At 47.0% G+C, this 19,877-nt stretch overlaps 1 protein-coding gene across 3 annotated transcripts in view; it reads left to right on the forward strand.

The window, feature by feature from the left end:
* Window positions 1-19,877, forward strand: part of LOC138802421 (rab proteins geranylgeranyltransferase component A 1-like) — an 88,136-nt gene that overhangs the window by 1,751 nt on the left and 66,508 nt on the right. For 2 of the 3 annotated variants that reach the window (XM_069985706.1, XM_069985703.1), the window contains exons 2-5: window positions 4,663-4,729; window positions 7,898-7,970; window positions 9,424-9,548; window positions 12,519-12,846. In XM_069985706.1, the coding sequence (XP_069841807.1) occupies window positions 4,663-4,729; window positions 7,898-7,970; window positions 9,424-9,548; window positions 12,519-12,846 (593 nt within the window). The remainder of the gene's footprint in view (window positions 1-4,662; window positions 4,730-7,897; window positions 7,971-9,423; window positions 9,549-12,518; window positions 12,847-19,877) is intronic. The other variant, XM_069985705.1, reaches the window with a different exon arrangement.

A 19,877-nucleotide genomic window follows, 5' to 3' on the forward strand; every position in this document is an offset into this window, starting at 1 on the left:
TGTTCTGTTTATAGTCCTTTCCTGACTTTGGCTGAAAAAAATCTGTCAGACATCTTTTGGTGTAATAGGGCCCTTACTCACCAAGTCCCCCTGAGTATTTCTGTCTCCTGTCTTTCTAGCTGCTGCCGTTCCTGAGTTACAAGTTTTTCTAAATGGCAATCTATATCTACCTTTCCCATCATGCATTAATGATGCATGCATCATTCTAGTTACATACAGAGCTGTGGCACAAAGACGGGTACATATGCTGCATTCACTGACAGCAAGCAGAGATAGAACTATAACGCTTTATATTACAGAAACCTAAGCTCCGGGACACATGTAAGTCTATGGAAGCAGCACAAGTGCATGAAGATGATGCAGATAATGTCTCCTGAGGGTCAGGTTATCAAGTCAATAGACAGCTAGCCCCACCCCACTGAAAGGAGATCACATGTCCTGTGCCTACAAAGGGGGGTGGGAGGGAGCTGAGCGATAAGTATGAGAAATAAACAGGGAAAGGGTGGAAGATAAGTTATACATGTATATTAGACATAGGGTGGTATTGGGAAGGGGGATTGTTTAGAATATTGTTTTTGTTACCTGGATAACCCCTTTAACCCCTAGACGACCTTGGACGTAGGGTTACGTCATGGAAGTCTGTCCCCAGACGACCCATGACGTAACCTTACGTTCTGGGTGTTTTTCCCGCTATGAAGCGCGCTCCGCTCCGCAGCCGGGACCTCACCGGTAATGACACGCTGCAGCGATCACGCTGCCGCGTGTCATTAACCCCTTAAACGGCGCGACCGCGGCGTTTAAGTGTAAGTGACAGGGGGAGTCCCCTGTCACTTACCGATCGGGACCCCCGCAGTGTGACTGCGGGGGTCCCGATCGTTGAAACGGACTGCCGGAGGTCTCTTACCTGCCTCCGTGCGGTCCGATCGGCGATCTGCTACACTGAGCCTGCACAGGCAGGCTCAATGAGCAGAGCGCCGATAACACTGATCAATGCTATGCCTATGGCATAGCATTCATCAGTGTAGAAATCTAAGTAGTGTATGTAGAAGTCCCCCAAAGGGACTTCAAAAGTGTAAAAAAAAAGAAGTTCAAAACACTAACACACTACCCCAAAACCCCTCCCCCAATAAAAGTCTAAATCACCCCCCTTTCCCATTATATAAATAAAACATATAAAAAGGAATAAATAGATAAACATATAATATACCGTAGCGTGCGTAATTGTCCGATCTATTAAAATATAACAAGCGTCATTGCGACCGGTAAACGGCGTACACGAAAAGAGGGGAAAAAGTGCACAGATTACCGATTTTATGTTACATTATATATTTAAAAAAATCAATAAAAAGTGATCAAAACGTCCGATCTTCACAAATATGGTATTAATAAAAACTAGAGATCATGGCGGAAAAAATGACACCCCATACAGCCCCGTAGGTGAAAAAATAAAACCGTTATAAGCGTCACAATAGGCCCATTTTATTAATATTTAATTGCCAAAAAAAGGATTTCATAAAAAAATATATATATAACATTAGAGAATCTGTGTAACCTGCATATGGTTGTGTTCGGACTGACCTATAGAATAATAGTATCATGTCGCTGTTACCATATAGTGCATTACGTAGACACAGGAACCCCCCAAACGTTACCATATTGCATTCTTTCTTACGATTTCACCTATTTATATCTTCATAAATAATATATTTGGAATTCCATCATACATGTTATGGTAAAATGAATGACGCCATTACACAGTACAACTATTCCTGTAAAAAACAAGCACTTACATGGCCTGTAGATAGAAAACTGAGAGTGCTAGAGCTCTTAGAAGGGGAGGAGGGAAAAACGAAAGCACTAAGATCAAAATTTGCGCCGTCCACTGGGTCATTTTGGGCCTGGTCCTCAAAGGGTTAAGCTCCTTTCACTTCAGTGAATCTGAGTTGCAATACCTGCACCCAAACTGGAGTCTTCCACTATGTTGGAGGTGGCTTGCTTGGTAGCTTTATATCCAGCCGTGAACTAGTCATCTGGGTGGTGTCTGGGCACTCTGTTGGGTTGATTGACAGGCAAAGTGGCCTCTTTGCCTTTCATCCACCCCTGCAGAGCTGGATGCCGCCCAGTCTTCCCTTCACATTCTCCTGTTCCCTCCAGGCTTCTCTTTCCCCTTTCAGACTCTTCCCTTTTACACCCCCCCTCCCTTACACCTCTTCCAAACACCTCTGGCCCCTCCCAGACTCTTCTATTCCCCTAAGACTCCTCCTCCCAGACACCTCTGTCCCCTTCCAGATTCTTCTAGTCTCCCAGACACCTCCTCCGAGACACCTTTGTCCTCTTTCAGACTCCTTTATCCCCCTCATACTCTTCTGTCTCCCCTAGACTCCTCCAAACACAACTCTCCTCCCTCCGGACTTCTCTGTCCCCTCTAGACTCCTCCTCCAAACACCAGTGTCCTCCTTCCAGACTCCTCTGTCTTCCATTCACATTTCCTGTAACCTCCAAGCTTCTCTGTCTCCTCTAGACTCCTCCTCCAAAACTCCTCTGTCCACCCTCCAGAATTCTCTCTCTTCCTTCGGACTCCTCTCTAGTCCTCCAGACTCCTCTGCCCTCCCTTACTTTGGTTGTGACTCTTCCCCGTACATACTAATGGATCCTTTATCCTGAGGTCCACCATGCCTGATCCTGCTCTCTGCTGACCTCTGCTGGTCGCTGCCATACACATTAGATGAGCCGCTTGTGTTGCCAGATTATACGTGTAATGTGGAGGTCTGACTAGAGGAAACATGAGCAGTAGCCATGTACAATGCCTCTATAAGTGAGGGTATTCCTGGTTATATTGTGTAGATTATAAATCTGTGGCTGCGGCTGATCTCTCCTGATAGCGGTGATTACGCTGGGTAATAGACATCGGAGGGGATGACAGCACTTTATAAAGGTCATCGGATTCTCCGCTACCCTTCACAAATGTGTAAAATTCCATCTGGCCGCAATCCGGCGTCCTGCCCATCAATAACTGGTAATGGCGCATGAGGGAGCCCTCCAGCCGCGCTCTCCTCGTAAAGTAAGATCTATTCCTCCTCCATGCTGTCACTCGCTCCTTATCCCCTCACTCTCACAGCTTAAGACTTATCTTCATTTCTGACTCTGATTTTTCATTTGCCCGTTGTCCATTGATTTCTATTCCACAATGATAAAAATAAATGTGCCGGAGCCATGAGGCTACAAAACAATTGGAAAATGACGGAAACTTCAGAAAAGTTTGTTTCTTTCATCTCGCCAGAGGACGTCGTCCATTCATCAGGATGCACCATTATGTCCGGGTGCCTCCAGAGCGGTCAATCTCTACAGGATTATCCACATGGGATCTGGAGATGTGACCCCCGGAGACACTAGAACAGATAGAACCCTAGAAAACATAATATCATCCATAATATCATCCAATATTGTCTACCCAGTAGCATCATCCTTCACAGATCCATAATCATCACAATCAGTGCAGAAGCTTCAGGTTTTTGTAATGGCATTTATAATATCTGGTCACTGTATATACATTACTGATCCTGTATACTCCAGAGCTGCACTCACTATTTTGCAGGTGGTGTCACTGTGTACATACATTACATTACTGATGCTGAGTTACATCCTATATTATACTCCAGAGCTGCACTCACTATTCTGCTGGTGGGGTCACTGAGTACATACATTACATTACTGATCCCGAGTTACATCCTATATTATACTCCAGAACTGCACTCACTATTCTGCTGGTGGAGTCACTGTGTACATACATTACATTACTGATCCTGAGTTACATCCTGTATTATACCCCAGAGCTGCACTCACTATTCTGTTGGTGGGGTCACTGTGTACATACATTACATTACTGATCCTGTACTGATCCCGAGTTACATCCTATATTATACTCCAGAGCTGCACTCACTATTCTGCTGGTGGGGTCACTATGTACATACATTACATTACTGATCCTGAGTTACATCCTGTATTATACTCCAGAGCTGCACTCACTATTCTGCTGGTGGGGTCACTGTGTACATACATTACTGATCCTGTACTGATCCTGAGTTACATCCTGTATTATACCCCAGAGCTGCACTTACTATTCTGTTGGTGGGGTCACTGTGTACATACATTACTGATGAGCAAATTTACAGTAAGTTCAGGTTTGCTCAGCATTTAACTCCCAGTTGCTGGACAAGATGGATGCAGCCATGGTCTTTATTAGCAATCGCTTACTTTCCTTGTAATGCAATATATATATATAATATACAGTATAATAATGTGATGCAATATACAGCATAATAAAGTAGACATAATATAATGAACACCTGAAGGAGAGCAGACGCTGTGGCCCTGGGGGGACTGGGGTGGATGATGCTGGAGACGGTTATAATGTCTGGACAATGGATATCACCCCCTTATTACAGGCCACATCCATTGTGCTTTATAATCGGGTAATAATCAGTGTAATCTGCTATTGGCTGTATAAGCCCCATAGAGTGCGGTGATCGGGGTTGTAATCCCCTCCAGTGAATATAACTTTGATTTTTTTTTTCTTTCCTGTTTATTTTAATGGATAACGTTGCAGTTACTTTGGTTTTAGATTTTGCATCAGTTTTGATCAGTTTCTCTCTGTTTCCTCAGGTCTCCCGGAGTCCATCATCGCAGCCGCCTGCTCCCGGATAGGGCAGCGCGTCCTCCATCTTGACTCGTAAGTCACTGGCTACGGTACATGTAATTGGTCCCTGGTTACATTCACACATGTCCATAATTTTAGAATTTCCTGTGCAGATTTGCAGAAGCAGAGAGACACAGAAGTTGCAGAAAGCTCCAGTGTTGTATCTCCCCCCAGTGCAGTACTGCTGTATAATGTCCTCCCCCAGTGCAGTACTGCTGTATAATGTCCTCCCCCCAGTGCAGTACTGCTCTATAATGTCCTCTCTCCAGAGCATTTCTCCTCTATAATGTCCTCTCCCCAGTGCAGTGCTACCCTTCAATATTCTCTCCCCAGTGCAGTGCTGCTCTATAATGTTCTCCTCCTAGTGCAGTGCTGCTCTATTATGTCCTCTTCCCAGTGCAGTGCTGCTCTATAATGTCCTCCCCCCAGCACATTGCCAGGTCAGTGCTGCTCTATAATGTTCTCCCCTGAGTGCGGTGCTGGGTCAGTGCTGCTTTATAATGGCTCCCCCCCAGTGCAGTGCTGGGTTAGTGCTGCTCTATAATGTACTCTCTCCAGTGCAGTGCTGCTCTACAATGCCCTCTCCCCTCCACTGCAGTGCTGGGTCACTACTGCTCTATAGTTTCCTCCCCCACCCCACGTGCAGTGCTGCTCTATAATGCTCTCCCCCCAGTGCAGTGCTGCTCTATAATGTCCTCTTCCCAGTGCAGTAATGGGGCAGTGCAACTCTATAATGTCCTTCATACTGCTGCTGCCTCTGCGGGTATACTGTAGAGATATTGGGAAGCAGGGTATGGAGACATCATAACAGCTAGGCTACACCCACTAGCTCAGGGACAGCTGAACATTACAGATGGAGCCTTTTATGGGAGTGTTCAGGACTATTCCATTGGGGTCTAACAGTCAGCACAATGCATGGTCCTCAGTGTCATGGCCCCGGAGAGCCTATTGGTTGTCACTCAGCTTTCCCAGGAACGCCTTCAACAAAGAATGGCTGAACAGCACAATATCCCAGGAACCTTCAGGAAATGTGATGGCGGCTGTGTCCCCAGACGGGGGATTTCCCGTATAAAGTACAACCCCCTTTTTCTCAGCCACTTTGCAGCCTATATATCAATTCTGCTTATAACCTGGGACGTAGACATGGCGCCAAACAGCGATAAGGAACATTTTAGCAGAGCTCCATTAAAAAGCATTGAGTGGCACCTCAGGTGATTTATGTGCCCCGCTCCCTTCTCGCCATCAGCCGCAGCCCATCTAGTATGTGGGGGGGGGGGGGGCACGATTGGCCGTTTGTCATTAATTCCCGCAGATAGATCTGAAGCCGGATTCCTCCAGTGCCAAATTGTAATTGAAGGGGGCGATTAGCACCTGCCAGCAGTCTGTCTTTATCACCGCGGCCGCTGCCTGTGATTGTGATGGGGGTGGTGGTTGTGGGGTGCTGCCTCTGATTGGGGTGGTGGTGAGGGGGTGCTGCCTCTAATGGTGGTAGTGAGGGGGAGCTGCCTCTGATGGTGGTAGTGAGGGGGTGCGGCCTCTGATGGGGATGGTGGGGGGGTGCTGCCTCTGATGGTGGTAGTGAGGGGGTGCTGCCTCTGATGGGGATGGTGGGGGGTGCTGCCTCTGATGAGGATGGTGAGGGGGTGCTGCCTCTGATGGGGATGAGGGGGTGCTGCCTCTGATGAGGATGTTGAGGGGGTGCTGCCTCTGATGAGGATGGTGAGGGGGTGCTGCCTCTGATGGGGATGAGGGGGTGCTGCCTCTGATGGGGATGAGGGGGTGCTGCCTCTGATGGGGATGAGGGGGTGCTGCCTCTGATGGGGATGGTGAGGGGGTGCTGCCTCTGATGGGGATGAGGGGGTGCTGCCTCTGATGGGGATGGTGAGGGGGTGCTGCCTCTGATGGGGATGAGGGGGTGCTGCCTCTGATGGGGATGAGGGGGTGCTGCCTCTGATGGGGATGAGGGGGTGCTGCCTCTGATGGGGATGAGGGGGTGCTGCCTCTGATGGGGATGGTGAGGGGGTGCTGCCTCTGATGGGGATGAGGGGGTGCTGCCTCTGATGGGGATGAGGGGATGCTGCCTCTGATGGGGATGAGGGGGTGCTTCCTCGGATGGGGATGGTGAGGGGGTGCTGCCTCTGATGGGGATGGTGAGGGGGTGCTGCCTCTGATGGGGATGGTGAGGGGGTGCTGCCTCTGATGGTGGTAGTGAGGGGGTGCTGCCTCTGATGGGGATGAGGGGGTGCTGCCTCTGATGGGGGGGGTGTGCTGCCTCTGATGGGGATGAGGGGGTGCTTCCTCGGATGGGGATGGTGAGGGGGTGCTGCCTCTGATGGGGATGGTGAGGGGGTGCTGCCTCTGATGGGGATGGTGAGGGGGTGCTGCCTCTGATGGTGGTGGTGAGGGGGTGCTGCCTCTGATGGGGATGGGGGGGTACTGCCTCTGGTAAGGGGGTGCTGCCTCTGATGGGGATGAGGGGGTGCTGCCTCTGATGGGGATGAGGGGGTGCTGCCTCTGATGGTGGTAGTGAGGGGGTGCTGCCTCTGCTGGGGATGGGGGGGGTGCTGCCTCTGGTAAGGGGGTGCTGCCTCTGACGGGGATGGTGGTGGGGATGCTGCCTCTGATGATGGTGGTCTCTTTTCTCTTTGTCACTTTCCTGTTGTCTCTTTTCTCTCTGTCACTCTCTTGGCATCTCTACTTTCTCTCTCTTCTCTCTCTCACTCTCTTGCTGTCTCTTCTCTTTCTTCACTTCTCTCTGTCACTCTAACTCTGTTGTCATCTGTTCTCACTCTCTCACCCTCTCTCTTCTCTCTTTTCCTCTGTCTCTTTTGCTCTTCTCTATTTTCCTCTATCTCTTTCTCTTTTGCTCTCTCTTTTGCTCTCTCTTTTGCTCTTCTCTCTCATGCTTTCCCTCTGTCTCTTTCTTTTTTGCTCTCTCTTTTGCTCTTCTCTCTCATGCTTTCCCTCTGTCTCTTTCTCTTTTGCTCTCTCTTTTGTTCTTCTCTCTCAGGCTTTACCTCTTCTGTCTCTTCCTCCTGTGACTCGGTTGTGATATGGCACAATGTCAGATCTCCGTGTATATGAATGTATTACCACTTTCACCAGGAAACTAGTGTACAAAGGTGCAAAACCAGTGACACCAATCTGTGCTCGGCCTACAAGGCTTCACCTCTCCTAATAATGATTTTTTTTTTCTTGCAGGAAAAATTATTATGGCGGAAACTGGGCGAGCTTTACGTTTTCTGGATTACAGACGTGGATTGCGGATTGTCAGGTTGGTTTCCTGGTCTCACTATGTACAGTAATGCTGGTGGTCTGGAGTGATGGGTGGTCGGGAGTGTGTGTCTACATTAACTTCTATAATATACTGTATATACACACTCACATACATATGCTGCACCCATACACTAGAGCTCTGTATACATATCCATGATATATACAGTATATACACACTTACATACCTATGCCTCCCCCATATACCATAGCTCTGTATACATATCCATGATATATACAGTATATACACAATCACATACATATGCCTCCCCTATACACTACAGGTCTGTATACATATCCATGATATATGGTATTTACACACTCACATACATATGCCTCCTCCATATACTACAGCTCTGTATACATATCTATCATGTATGGTATATACACACTCACATATGCCTCCCCCATATATGACAACTCTGTATACATATCCATGATATACAGTATATACACAGTCACATACACATGCCTCACCTGTATACTACAGCTCTGTATACATATCTATGATGTATGGTATATACACACACTCACATACATATGCTGCAGCCGTATACTACAGCTCTGTATACATATCTATCATGTATGGTATATACACACTCACATATGCCTCCCCCATATATGACAACTCTGTATACATATCCATGATATACAGTATATACACAGTCACATACACATGCCTCACCCGTATACTACAGCTCTGTATACATATCTATGATGTATGGTATATACACACACTCACATACATATGCTGCGGCCATATACTACAGCTCTGTATACATATCCATGATATATACAGTATATACACACTCACATACATATGCTGCACCCATATACTATAGCTCTATATACAAATCTATGATATATACAGTATATACACACTCACATACATATGCTGCAGCCATATACTACAGCTCTGTATACATATCCATGATATATACAGTATATACACAGTCACATACATATGCTGCACCCATATATTACAGCTCTGTATACATATCCATGATATATACACAGTCACATACATATGCCTCCTCCATATACTACAGCTCTGTATACATATCCATGATATATACACAGTCACATACATATGCCTTCTCCATATACTACAGCTCTGTATACATATCCATGATATACGGTATATACACTCTCTCTTCTAGTCACACAATAGACTTTGCTGTTCTCGTGTTTCTATTTACTGACAATGTTGATCTAAGTGTGAGTGACAGTCCTAACTAGAGACGGGAGAACATACAGTAAGTTCTGGTTACATTGATCCAGACAGTTTTTGGGCTGCATCCATCTTCTTCAGCCATTGGGAATCAAATGCCAAGCGGGATAGAGTAAGGATGGAGCAAACCTGAACTTACTGTAAGTTCCCTCATCTCTAGTCATTACACCCTATAGCCCTGTATACGGCCCATACATCATATATCGTCCTCTCCTATTACCAGAAAGAAGAAACCTCTGGGGAGGAACCTGCGATCAATCAGGAGAATATATTGGAGAATGAGTCCCCACTCCTCCTGAACCAGCGGGATAAGACCATAGCAAACATTGAGGTGTACACCTATTCCAGGTGAGAGAGCGTACGGCCGGCCATGCTCCATCCAGTGTATATAACACATACGTCTCCTCCGTCCTTACTGCACAAGTGACAGTCACATTACCAGGCGGCTGTATTTATTAGTGCAGTGAAACCAAGGGGCAGCGGCCCTGCCGGTTGTTTACACTCTGTAATATTCTCTCACGGCTTCGTGGATGCAGAGTCCTTGAGGAAATTTGCTCATAAATATTATGACCGCTCCCCATAAAGCAGGCGGCCCAGGTGTCGGCAGCGGAGGCAGCGCACCTTCCAGAAACAGACGACAGCTTTGTTTTTTTTATGTAAACAGTCAATCTCCCACATGGCGTAATGTGTCATCTGGGAGAACAAATACTGAGAGGGGGGATGTGAGAGCATTGCCCTGAACGCGTTAGTGCCCCATCCTACAGGGGGCACTAACCTGTATAGCATGCATCCACACATGTAGCGCTGGGTTGTTCACGGAAAAAAAAAAAATTCTTTCAAATCAACTGGTGGCAGAAAGTGCCAGAGATTTGTAAGTTACTTCTATTAAAGAATCTCCAGCCTTCCAGTACTTATCAGCTGCTGTATGTCCTGCAGGAAGTGGAGTGTTCTCTCCAGTATGACACAGTGCTCTCTGCTGCCACCTCTGTCCATGTCAGGAACTGTCCAGAACAACAGCAAATCCCCATAGAAAACCTCTCCTGCTCTGATTTGAAATTTTTTTTTTTTGTGAACAACCCCTTCAATGAGGGAGATTTATTAGTAGTATTTTATAGGTAAACCGAGAAGTTGGCGCCACTGGATTTAGCTTTCTTAACCACCTAGATACTTAGGTTAGTGGTGACCAGAGCGGCTTGGCATCATATGCTGAATAGTTGTGATCAGCAATGGTCCTTCTGGACTGGTGCCGCTCTGCTTTAATAGTTCTAATGCAATAGGAGATTGGCAGTACAGAGAAATCGTTATCTGCACCTGAGGTTGTCCGGGCATGCTGAGCCTTGTAGTTCTGCTATATTGGAGAGCACAGTATAAATTCGATATGTCATCAGGCCATCACATGTGCTCTTCTCGAAGGGGGACAAAAGTAAAGCTTAGTCACCCCCTATTTCCCCATCCCTCTCTGTCTATGTTCCTGCCAGGTGGATGCCGGAATTAAAAAAGAAAATTCCCAATATCAGGTTTTCTGTTTTCTCCTCGATTCCCCAAAAGAACGTAAAATAGATAGAGCTGAAAAAGTCAAATCTAAAAGTATGACTAGTAAAATCTACAGCTAAAAGGCGAGACCCCACCTAGTGATAGGGGGCAGAATACTGTCATGTGTGGGGGGAGAACCATACTCACCTGCAGAATATAACTAGTGCAAAAAGTACAAATCAATAATCCCTGTACGCTGTCAGACACGATCCTTACTGTACTGAGGTCAGATCCTGAGCAAACATTAAAGGGGTTGTTGACCCCAAATTTTTTTTTTCTTTCAAATCAACTGGTCCCAGCAAGTGCCAGAGATTTGTAGTTTACTTCCTTAAAAAATCTCCAGTCTTCCATTACTTATCAGCTGCTGTATGCCCTATCCAGAACTGGAGCGAATACACCACATACAGCAGCTGATAAGTACCGGAAAACTGGAGATTTTAAAATAGAAGTAAAATACAAATCTATTTATCTTTCTGGCACCAGTTGATTTAAAATATTTTTTTTTTGCTGAACTTCCCCTTTAACTTGCCACATGACATTGAAGGTATAAGGTTATAGTGTGCAGCATCTTCTTCCTATAAAAGGTTTTTCTTTGTGTTGTGTCCTAATATAGGAAGGCGACTTATCAGACAGAAGCCGCGCAGATCCCCCCCCCCCCCCCATCATCCGCGACTCTTTAGTATAAGGTCGACTCTTCTTTTTCTGTCGCACATCACCGCTTATTACACACGAAAAGTGATTGTCCAGCCAGGCGGAAACCAAAGCTCCGGCGTCTTTCTGAGCGTGTTCAGCACAAAATGTGCGCGGAGCGTGTTATCAACCGGGAATCATCATTAACCCGACAGCATTAACCTAAATATAAAACCTCCTGATCTGCATTTATTCCCCCCGTCCCAGTGAATATGGCGACACGCGGCTTCACTCTGCCGCCACCGCCGCCGCTCCTGCTTACAGTCAGGTGTCCTGGGTTCGTTGTTTTCCAGGATTTACCAGTTGACTGAATGCGGCCGTGACCCCCGGGCGCAGTGTGTTCTCTGCATCCGATTATTGCGTAACCTGTTGTGTGTAAACACCGGACTGATCGCATATTGTTTGTGTATAAGGACACCGCGCCATTTATATCCCCATTATATAATACTCTGGGAAGTTCCCTTAAAGGGGCACTCCCGTGAAAATCTTTATCTTCAAAATCAACAGAAAGTGCCAAAGATTTGTAATTTACTTCTATTTAAAAAACTCAATTTTTTTCCAGAACTTATCAACTGCTGTATGTCCTGCAGGAAGTGGCGTATTTTCTCCAGTCTGACACAGTGCTCTCTGCTGCCACCTCTGTCCATGTCAGGAACTGTCCAGAGCAGGAAAGGTTTTCTATGGGGATTTGCTGCTGCTCTAGACAGTTCATGAAATGGACAGAGGTGGCAGCAGAGAGCACTGTATTACACTGGAGAGAATACATCAGTTCCAGCAGAACATACAGCAGCTGATAAGTACTGGAAGACTTTAGATTTTTAAATAGAAGTAAATTGCAAATCTCTGGCACTTTCTGCCACCAGTTGATTTGAAAGAAAAATGGTGAACTATCCCTTTAATAGGTGTTTCTTTTAGATGTATAGGAAAGCATTTTAGTCCCAAGTACATTCCCACAGTGCCTGCCAGAGGGTGGTTTTCACTTAACCTTCCCAATGCTGTGAATGGAAACTTCAGAGCTGCACTCACTATTCTGCTATTTTGCATATGAACTCATGATGTCATTTAGTTTCTTTTTTGTCTTTTTGCCTCTTCTAGCAGCGAGGAGTCTGGGAGTGTCCAGGAGGTTGGGGCGCTTGGTGTAGATCCAGAGTCATTAACTACCGAGTCTCCAGAATCAGATTCTGTGCCTGATGCTTCCTCCCCTGAGCAGACGGACATTGTGGCCGAGTCCCCAGAGCAGCCGCAATCAGAGAGTGCAGCCGCCGCCAGCCATGTGGAGTCTGTGGACGGTGACCAGGCGGCCGGGGATGTCAGTGACGCAGATCCTCACCCCGCCGCCATTAACCATACAGAGACCCCGAGAATCACATATTCTGATATCGTCAGGGAAGGAAGACGATTCAATATCGATTTAGTCTCAAAGGTCGGTGAATGTGATGATTGTGGATTGTCATGTGATCAGTGCCTGGGCAGGTTATAGCGAAGGTCCCGTCCTTGCCAGATGTACAGGAGGGGAGGGGGAGGAGGAAGAGCTCCCAATAGAAATGAATGGGAGACTCTCCACACTGCACACACAGGTGATATAATTAGCTGCAGCTCTCCAGCAGAAACGGCAGTTGGAATCCTTAGCAACCAATAGGATTACTACCTTTGTTTTCACAGGGAGCTGGAATCTGATTGGTTACTAGGGCAGCTGCCTCACAACAGAGCCACAGAAATAAATACAGTAAGGGAACAAACACACTTGGCGAATCCGCAGTGGGTCTCTCTGAGAATATCCCTGCCCTGTGCACTCAATGGCAGACAAACCCACAGCAGGATGCACATCCCGCTGCGAGTTTGTCAGCAGCCCGCCCCATTAACCCCCTGGCCTCCAGAGCGTATACTTCGCCTGCTCCCCGCTCCAGCTTGCTTCAGGACAGTGCACCGATTGGCCGAGCGGGACCTACCGGGAACCCCCGAAGCAAGCCAGAACAGGGACCAGGTGATGTATACACTCCGGCGGCTGGGGGGGCTGCTGCTGACAAACTCAGTAAGGGGCTTACCTGCTGGGTGGTTTTGTTGGGGAATGTATCCAGGAAGGGGGTGTTAGGTAATGTATACAGCATGAGGGCTACCTGAAGGGGGGAGTGTATACAGCATGGGGGCTACATGCAGATGGGAGTTTGTACAGCATGGGGGCTACCTGAAGGGAAGAGTTTATACAGTATTGGGGCTATCTGCAAGGGGGCAGTGTATACAGTATGGGGGATATCTGCAGGGGGGAATGTATACAGAATGGGGTCTACCTGCAGGGGGGCAGTGTATACAGTATGGGGGATATCTGCAGGGGGTGGAGTGTTTACAGTATAGGGACTACCTGCAAGGGGAGCGGGTGTATAGACTATGGGGGGCTACCTGCAGGGGTGGGGGGTGTATACAGTATGGGGGCTACCCGCAGGGGTGGGGGGTGTATACAGTATGGGGGATACCTGTGGAGTGGAGTGTATACGGTATGGGGGCAACCTGCAAGAAGGTGGGCAGTGTATAGAGTATGGGGGCTACCTGCGGGGGTGGAGTTTATACAGTATAGGGACTACCTGCAAAAAAAGGGGGGGGGGTGTATAGAGTATGGGGGCTACCTGCAAGTGAGGGAAGTGTATAGAGTATGGGAGCTACCCTCAGGGGTGGGGGATTTTTACAGTATGGGGGATACCTGCGGTGGGAATGTATACAATATGGGGACTACCTGCAGTATTAGAAACTTTGAAACCTCTTCTGTGTTGTCCTCACCAAGGATGAAAGGTAGTGCCTAAGAGGGCCAGATTATGATGATGCAGGATTGTGTATGCACTTATTATTATAAGCTGCAGGTTTTCTGCACACACACCTTACTTATGGTCTGCAGTGGGCAGTGGGGGGGGGGACCCCCAAACTACAGGTATGCAGGACCCCAGAACTATACACTACAGGTATACAGGACCTCCACTTACACTGTCAATGTTGTATATAACCAGGCTCAGCATAACACTACCAATCTTGTACATAACCAGGCTGTATATAACACTGCTAATGTTGTACAGGCTCGGCCAAAAGTTTTGAAAATGATACTAATATTAATTTTTACAAAGTCTACTGCTTCAGTTTTTAAAATGGCAATTTTATGCATATACTCCAGAATGTTATAAAGAGTGATCAACTTGACATCAATTACTTGCAAAGTCAATATTTGCCTGGACTGGACACTGGACACTTTAAAAGGAGGCTGGTGCTTGGCATCATTGTTTCTCTTCTGTTACCATGGTTATCTCTAAAGAAACATGTGCAGTCATCATTGCACTGCACAAAAATGGCCCAACAGAAGAGTATCGCAGCTAGAAAGATTGCACCTCAGTCAATAATCTATCGCATCATCAAGAACTTCAAGGAGCGAGGTTCCATTGTTGCCAAAAAGGCTCCATGGCGCCCAAGAAAGAGCAGCAAGTGCCAGGACCGTCTCTTAAAAGTGTTTCAGCTGCGGGAGGGGGCTACCAGCAGTGCAGAGCTTGCTCAGGAATGGCAGCAGGCAGGTGTAAGGGCATCTGCACTGTGAGACTGCGGAGACTCTTGGAGCAAGGCCTGGTCTCAAGGAGGGCAGCAAAGAAGCCACTTCTCTCCAGAAAAAACATCAGGGACAGACTGATATTCTGCAAAAGGTCCAGGGAGTGGACTGCTGAGGACTGGGGGAAAGGTCCAGGGAGCGGACTGCTGAGGACTGGGGGAAAGTCATTGTCTCTGATGAATCCCCTTTCCGATTGTTTGGGACATCTGGAAAACAGCTTATTGGGAGAAGACGAGGTGAGCGCTACCACCAGTCTTGTCTCATGCCAACTGTAACCGGCATCCTGAAACCATTCATGTGTGGGGTTGCCTCTCAGCCAAGGGAATCAGCTCTCACATTCTTGCCTAAAAACACGGCCATGAATAAAGAATGGTACCAGAATGTCCTGCAAGAGCAACTTTTACCAACCGTCCAAGAGCAGTTTGGCCATCAAAAATGCCTTTTCCAGCATGATTGAGCACCTTGCCATAAAGCAAAGGTGATAACTAAATGGCTCAGGGAACAAAACATAGAGATTTTGGGTCCATGGCCTGGAAACTCTCCAGATCTTAATCCCATTGAGAACTTGTGGTCAATCATCAAGAGACGGGCGGACAAACAAAAATGATTGCAATTATATTTCTGTAGGTGATAAAAACATCTGACAAACACACATAAAAACCAGAGGGCAGCAGATCATGGGAAAAAATATTTGTGTCATTCTCAAAACTTTTGGCCATGACTGTTTATAACCAGGCTGTATATAACGCTACCAATGTTGTATATAACCAGGCTCTGTATAACACTGCCAATGTTGTACATAACCAGGCTGTATATAACACTGTCAATGTTGTATATAAACAGGCTCAGTATAACACTGTTAATGTTGTATACCAGGCTGTATACTGTATAACACTGCCAATGTTGCATATAACCAGGCTATATATTATACTGCCAATCTTGCATATAACCAGGCTGTATATTATACTGCCAATGTTGCATATAACCAGGCTGTATATAACACTGACAATGTTGTATATAATCAGGCTCTGTATATAAAACTGACAATTTTGTATATAACTAGGCTCTGTATACAGACTGATCACATGATGACATCTCAGTTTGGCTATTAGGTATTTAGGAAGTTTTTAGTTTATTTCTAACCTAGAATTTACATAAACAGTGCAGAACTGTCGGGGTATATAGCATATAAAGGGATATATAGGGCTCCTGGCGATTTCCCACTAAATGAAAAAAAAAAACAAGGGCATAGATTTGCCTTCTAGATGACCTTGGAACAAATCTAATTAACATACTGACACTTTATATCCGGGCAGCGACGGGTATATATATATATATATATATATATATATATATTAGGGCTGGGCGTAAATTCGATTTTCACTAGAAATTATTGCGGGCAGAGCGTTGCAGGGGCGACCGGCGTGGTAAAGTGTCGGGTCCGTGGAGAGTTGCAGGACGGCGAGGTAAGGTGCAGGGCTGCCAGTCAGGAGAGATGCGGCACCGGCGGCTCCAGCCTCTTCACAGAGCCGCGGCTGACCTGTCCCCGCCCCTTACACGACAAAGCAGCGCTGAGCTGCGTCCCGCTCTTTTCCTGGCACACGTGCAGGTCCCCGGTCTGTGGAGGAGGCGGCAGGGATTGCAGCAGAAGGAGATAGCGCCGCTGCGGGTACTGAAGCTGTACAGCGGGCAGCTACACTATCTCCTTCTGCTGCAATCCCTGCCGCCTCCTCCACAGATTGGGGACCTGCACGTCTGCCAGGAAGAGAGCGAGAGCGTGAAGAGGCTGGAGCCGCCGGTGCCACATCTCTTTTGACTGCCGACCCTGCATCTCACCGTCCTGCAACTCTCTCCGGAACCGACACTTTACCGTACCTGCCTTAGGCCCGCATACCCCCTCAGTGACCCCCAGTCTGCCCCATGCCCCCTCAGTGACCCCCAGTCTGCCCCATACCCCCAGTCTTCCCCATACCCCCTCAGTGACCCCCAGTCTGCCCCATACCCCCTCAGTCACCCCCAGTCTGCCCCATACCCCCTCAGTGACCCCCAGTCTGCTCCATACCCCCTCAGTCACCCCCAGTCTGCCCCATACCCCCTCAGTGACCCCCAGTCTGCCCCATACCCCCTTAGTGACCCCCAGTCTGCCCCATACCTTCAGTCTGCCCCATACCCCCTTAGTCACCCCCAGTCTGCCCCATACCCCCTCAGTGACCCCCAGTCTGCCCCATAACCCCTTAGTGACCCCCAGTCTGCCCCATACCTTCAGTCTGCCCCATACCCCCTTAGTCACCCCCAGTCTGCCCCATACCCCCTCAGTGACCCCCAGTCTGCCCCATACCCCCTTAGTGACCCCCAGTCTGCCCCATACCTTCAGTCTGCCCCATACCCCCTCAGTGACCCCCAGTCTGCCCCATACCCCCTCAGTGACCCCCAGTCTGCCCCATACCCCCTCAGTGACCCCCAGTCTGCTCCATACCCCCTCAGTGACCCCCAGTTTGCCCCATACCTCCTTAGTGACCACCAGTCTGCCCCATACCTTCAGTCTGCCCCATACCCCCTCAGTCACCCCCAGTCTTCCTCATAACCCCTCAGTCACCCCAGTCCCACTCAGTCCCCCTCAGCTGCCTCAGCCCCCCCCCAGTGACCCTCAGCTGCCCCTGCCCCCCTCAGTCATCCTCAGCTGCCCCAGTCCCCCTCATCTGTTCCTGTACTAGTACTACACCCATCATCTATACTTGTACTAGTACTACAACCCTCATCTATACCTGTACTATTACACCCCTCATCTATACCTGTACTACTACTACACCACTCCTCTATACCTGTACTACTACTACACCCCTCCTCTATACCTGTACTACTACTACACCCCTCATCTATACCTGTACTACTACTACTACACCCCTCATCTATACCTGTACTACTACTACTACACCCCTCATCTATACCTGTACTACTACTACACCCCTCATCTATACCTGTACTACTTCTACACCACTCCTCTATACCTGTACTACTACTACACCCCTCATCTATACCTGTACTACTACTACACCCCTCATCTATACCTGTACTACTACACCACTCCTCTATACCTGTACTACTACACCCCTCATCTTTACCTGTACTACTACACCCCTCATCTATAACTGTACTACTACCACCACACTCCTCATGTTTACCTGTACTACTACACCCCTTATCCACTATACCCCCACTACTACTCCCTACCTAGATGGAGGCACAAAGAAGATCTCCTATACTATATGGGGCACATTTTTGGGAAAACTACTTATATGGGGCACACAATGGGCTTTTCTACTACATGGGGGCACAGGGGGAGCACTGTTACACTGGGAAGCAATACTGTTGTCTCAAACGTAATTAAGATAGTATCTAATGCTGCAGGGAGAAAATTGTCCTGTTTATTTAGCAAAAAGAAGAAAAAAAAAACGAGATTTAAATCGAGAATCATCCAAAATTTGTAGAAAATTGAGATTTTATTCTTTGGCCATATCGCCCAGCCCTAATATATATATATATATATATATATATACACACAACCCTCATAATTACATCTATGATGGTTGTATTCAACTCTGATCACTATGATACATATATATATATATATATATATATATATATACATACATACCATATATACAGTCCTCTCTGTTATATCTATGATGATGTTTATTTATAGTCATGTGATTATAGTCACCTCTGATCACTATTATACATATATAAACATATATAGAGCCCTCACTATTATATCCGTGGGGATTATTATTGATAGTCGTGTGATTGCAGTCACCTCCGATTACTGTGATACATACATACACATATATACAGCCCTCACTATTATATCTATGGTGATTGGTCGCCACCTTGCTGTACAGTGCTTTATTCTCATGTATAACTGGATCAGTCAGAGTGTGACGCCCCCTATGGGACCTGCGATCTCTTTTATCTCAGTTGTCACCCAGCTTTCCCAGAAGTAGATTCACTTATCATGTTTTATAACCTTCCGTCTCTCCTGTGCCGCCATCTTTGTGGTGGAGTGCCATCAGATTGATACCGTCTCCTTCATTATATCTAATATTTACACTAGTCGGGAGCTGCTGCCGCCGGCTCCGTCCCGCTGATCCCATCCACGTAATTAGCTTTTATGGTTTATTTTCCTATAAATCCTTTTTTCCCTCTCAATAATTAGACCTTGTAAAGGAAATGAATATTAATGATCCCGGCCTCACTTTTCATCTCATAATATAGATGTGAAGCGAGAAGAAATGTCTTTTTTGGAGCGCGAGGATCCGCTGCCTCCGCGATTCATCACTGTGATCAGTCTCTCTGTCTTGCTGCAAATCAGAGACATAATTGAGTTCCTGAGGATGGATTAGACGGAGGAATCATTTACTCTGGACGCATTTAGCAGCAATGTCTGGGCTGAGAGGGGCTGATGAGGGGAAGTACATAGCATAGCCGGCAAGGAGCAGCTTCAAGGGGAACTAGAGAGCCCAGCAATACCTGACAAGGGACAATATCCCGTACTGATCCTGAGTCACATCCTGTATTATACTCCAGAGCTGCACTCACTATTCTGCTGGTGGGGTCACTGTGTACATACATTACATTACTGATCCTGTACTTATCCTGAGTTGCATCCTGAATTATACTCCAGAGCTGCACTCACTATTCTGCTGGTGGGGGTCACTGTGTACATACATTACGGATCCTGAGTTACATCCTGTATTATACTCCAGAGCTGCACTCACTATTCTGCTGGTGGATATTGGAAACTGTTAGTAATTGTGAGGACTGAATGCTGCTCTGGAGTATAATTCAGTACTCACTGATCATGTATAGCAGTAAGA

Source organism: Dendropsophus ebraccatus, chromosome 10, assembly GCF_027789765.1.
Source record: "Dendropsophus ebraccatus isolate aDenEbr1 chromosome 10, aDenEbr1.pat, whole genome shotgun sequence".
Classification (NCBI taxonomy): Eukaryota; Metazoa; Chordata; class Amphibia; order Anura; family Hylidae; genus Dendropsophus; species Dendropsophus ebraccatus.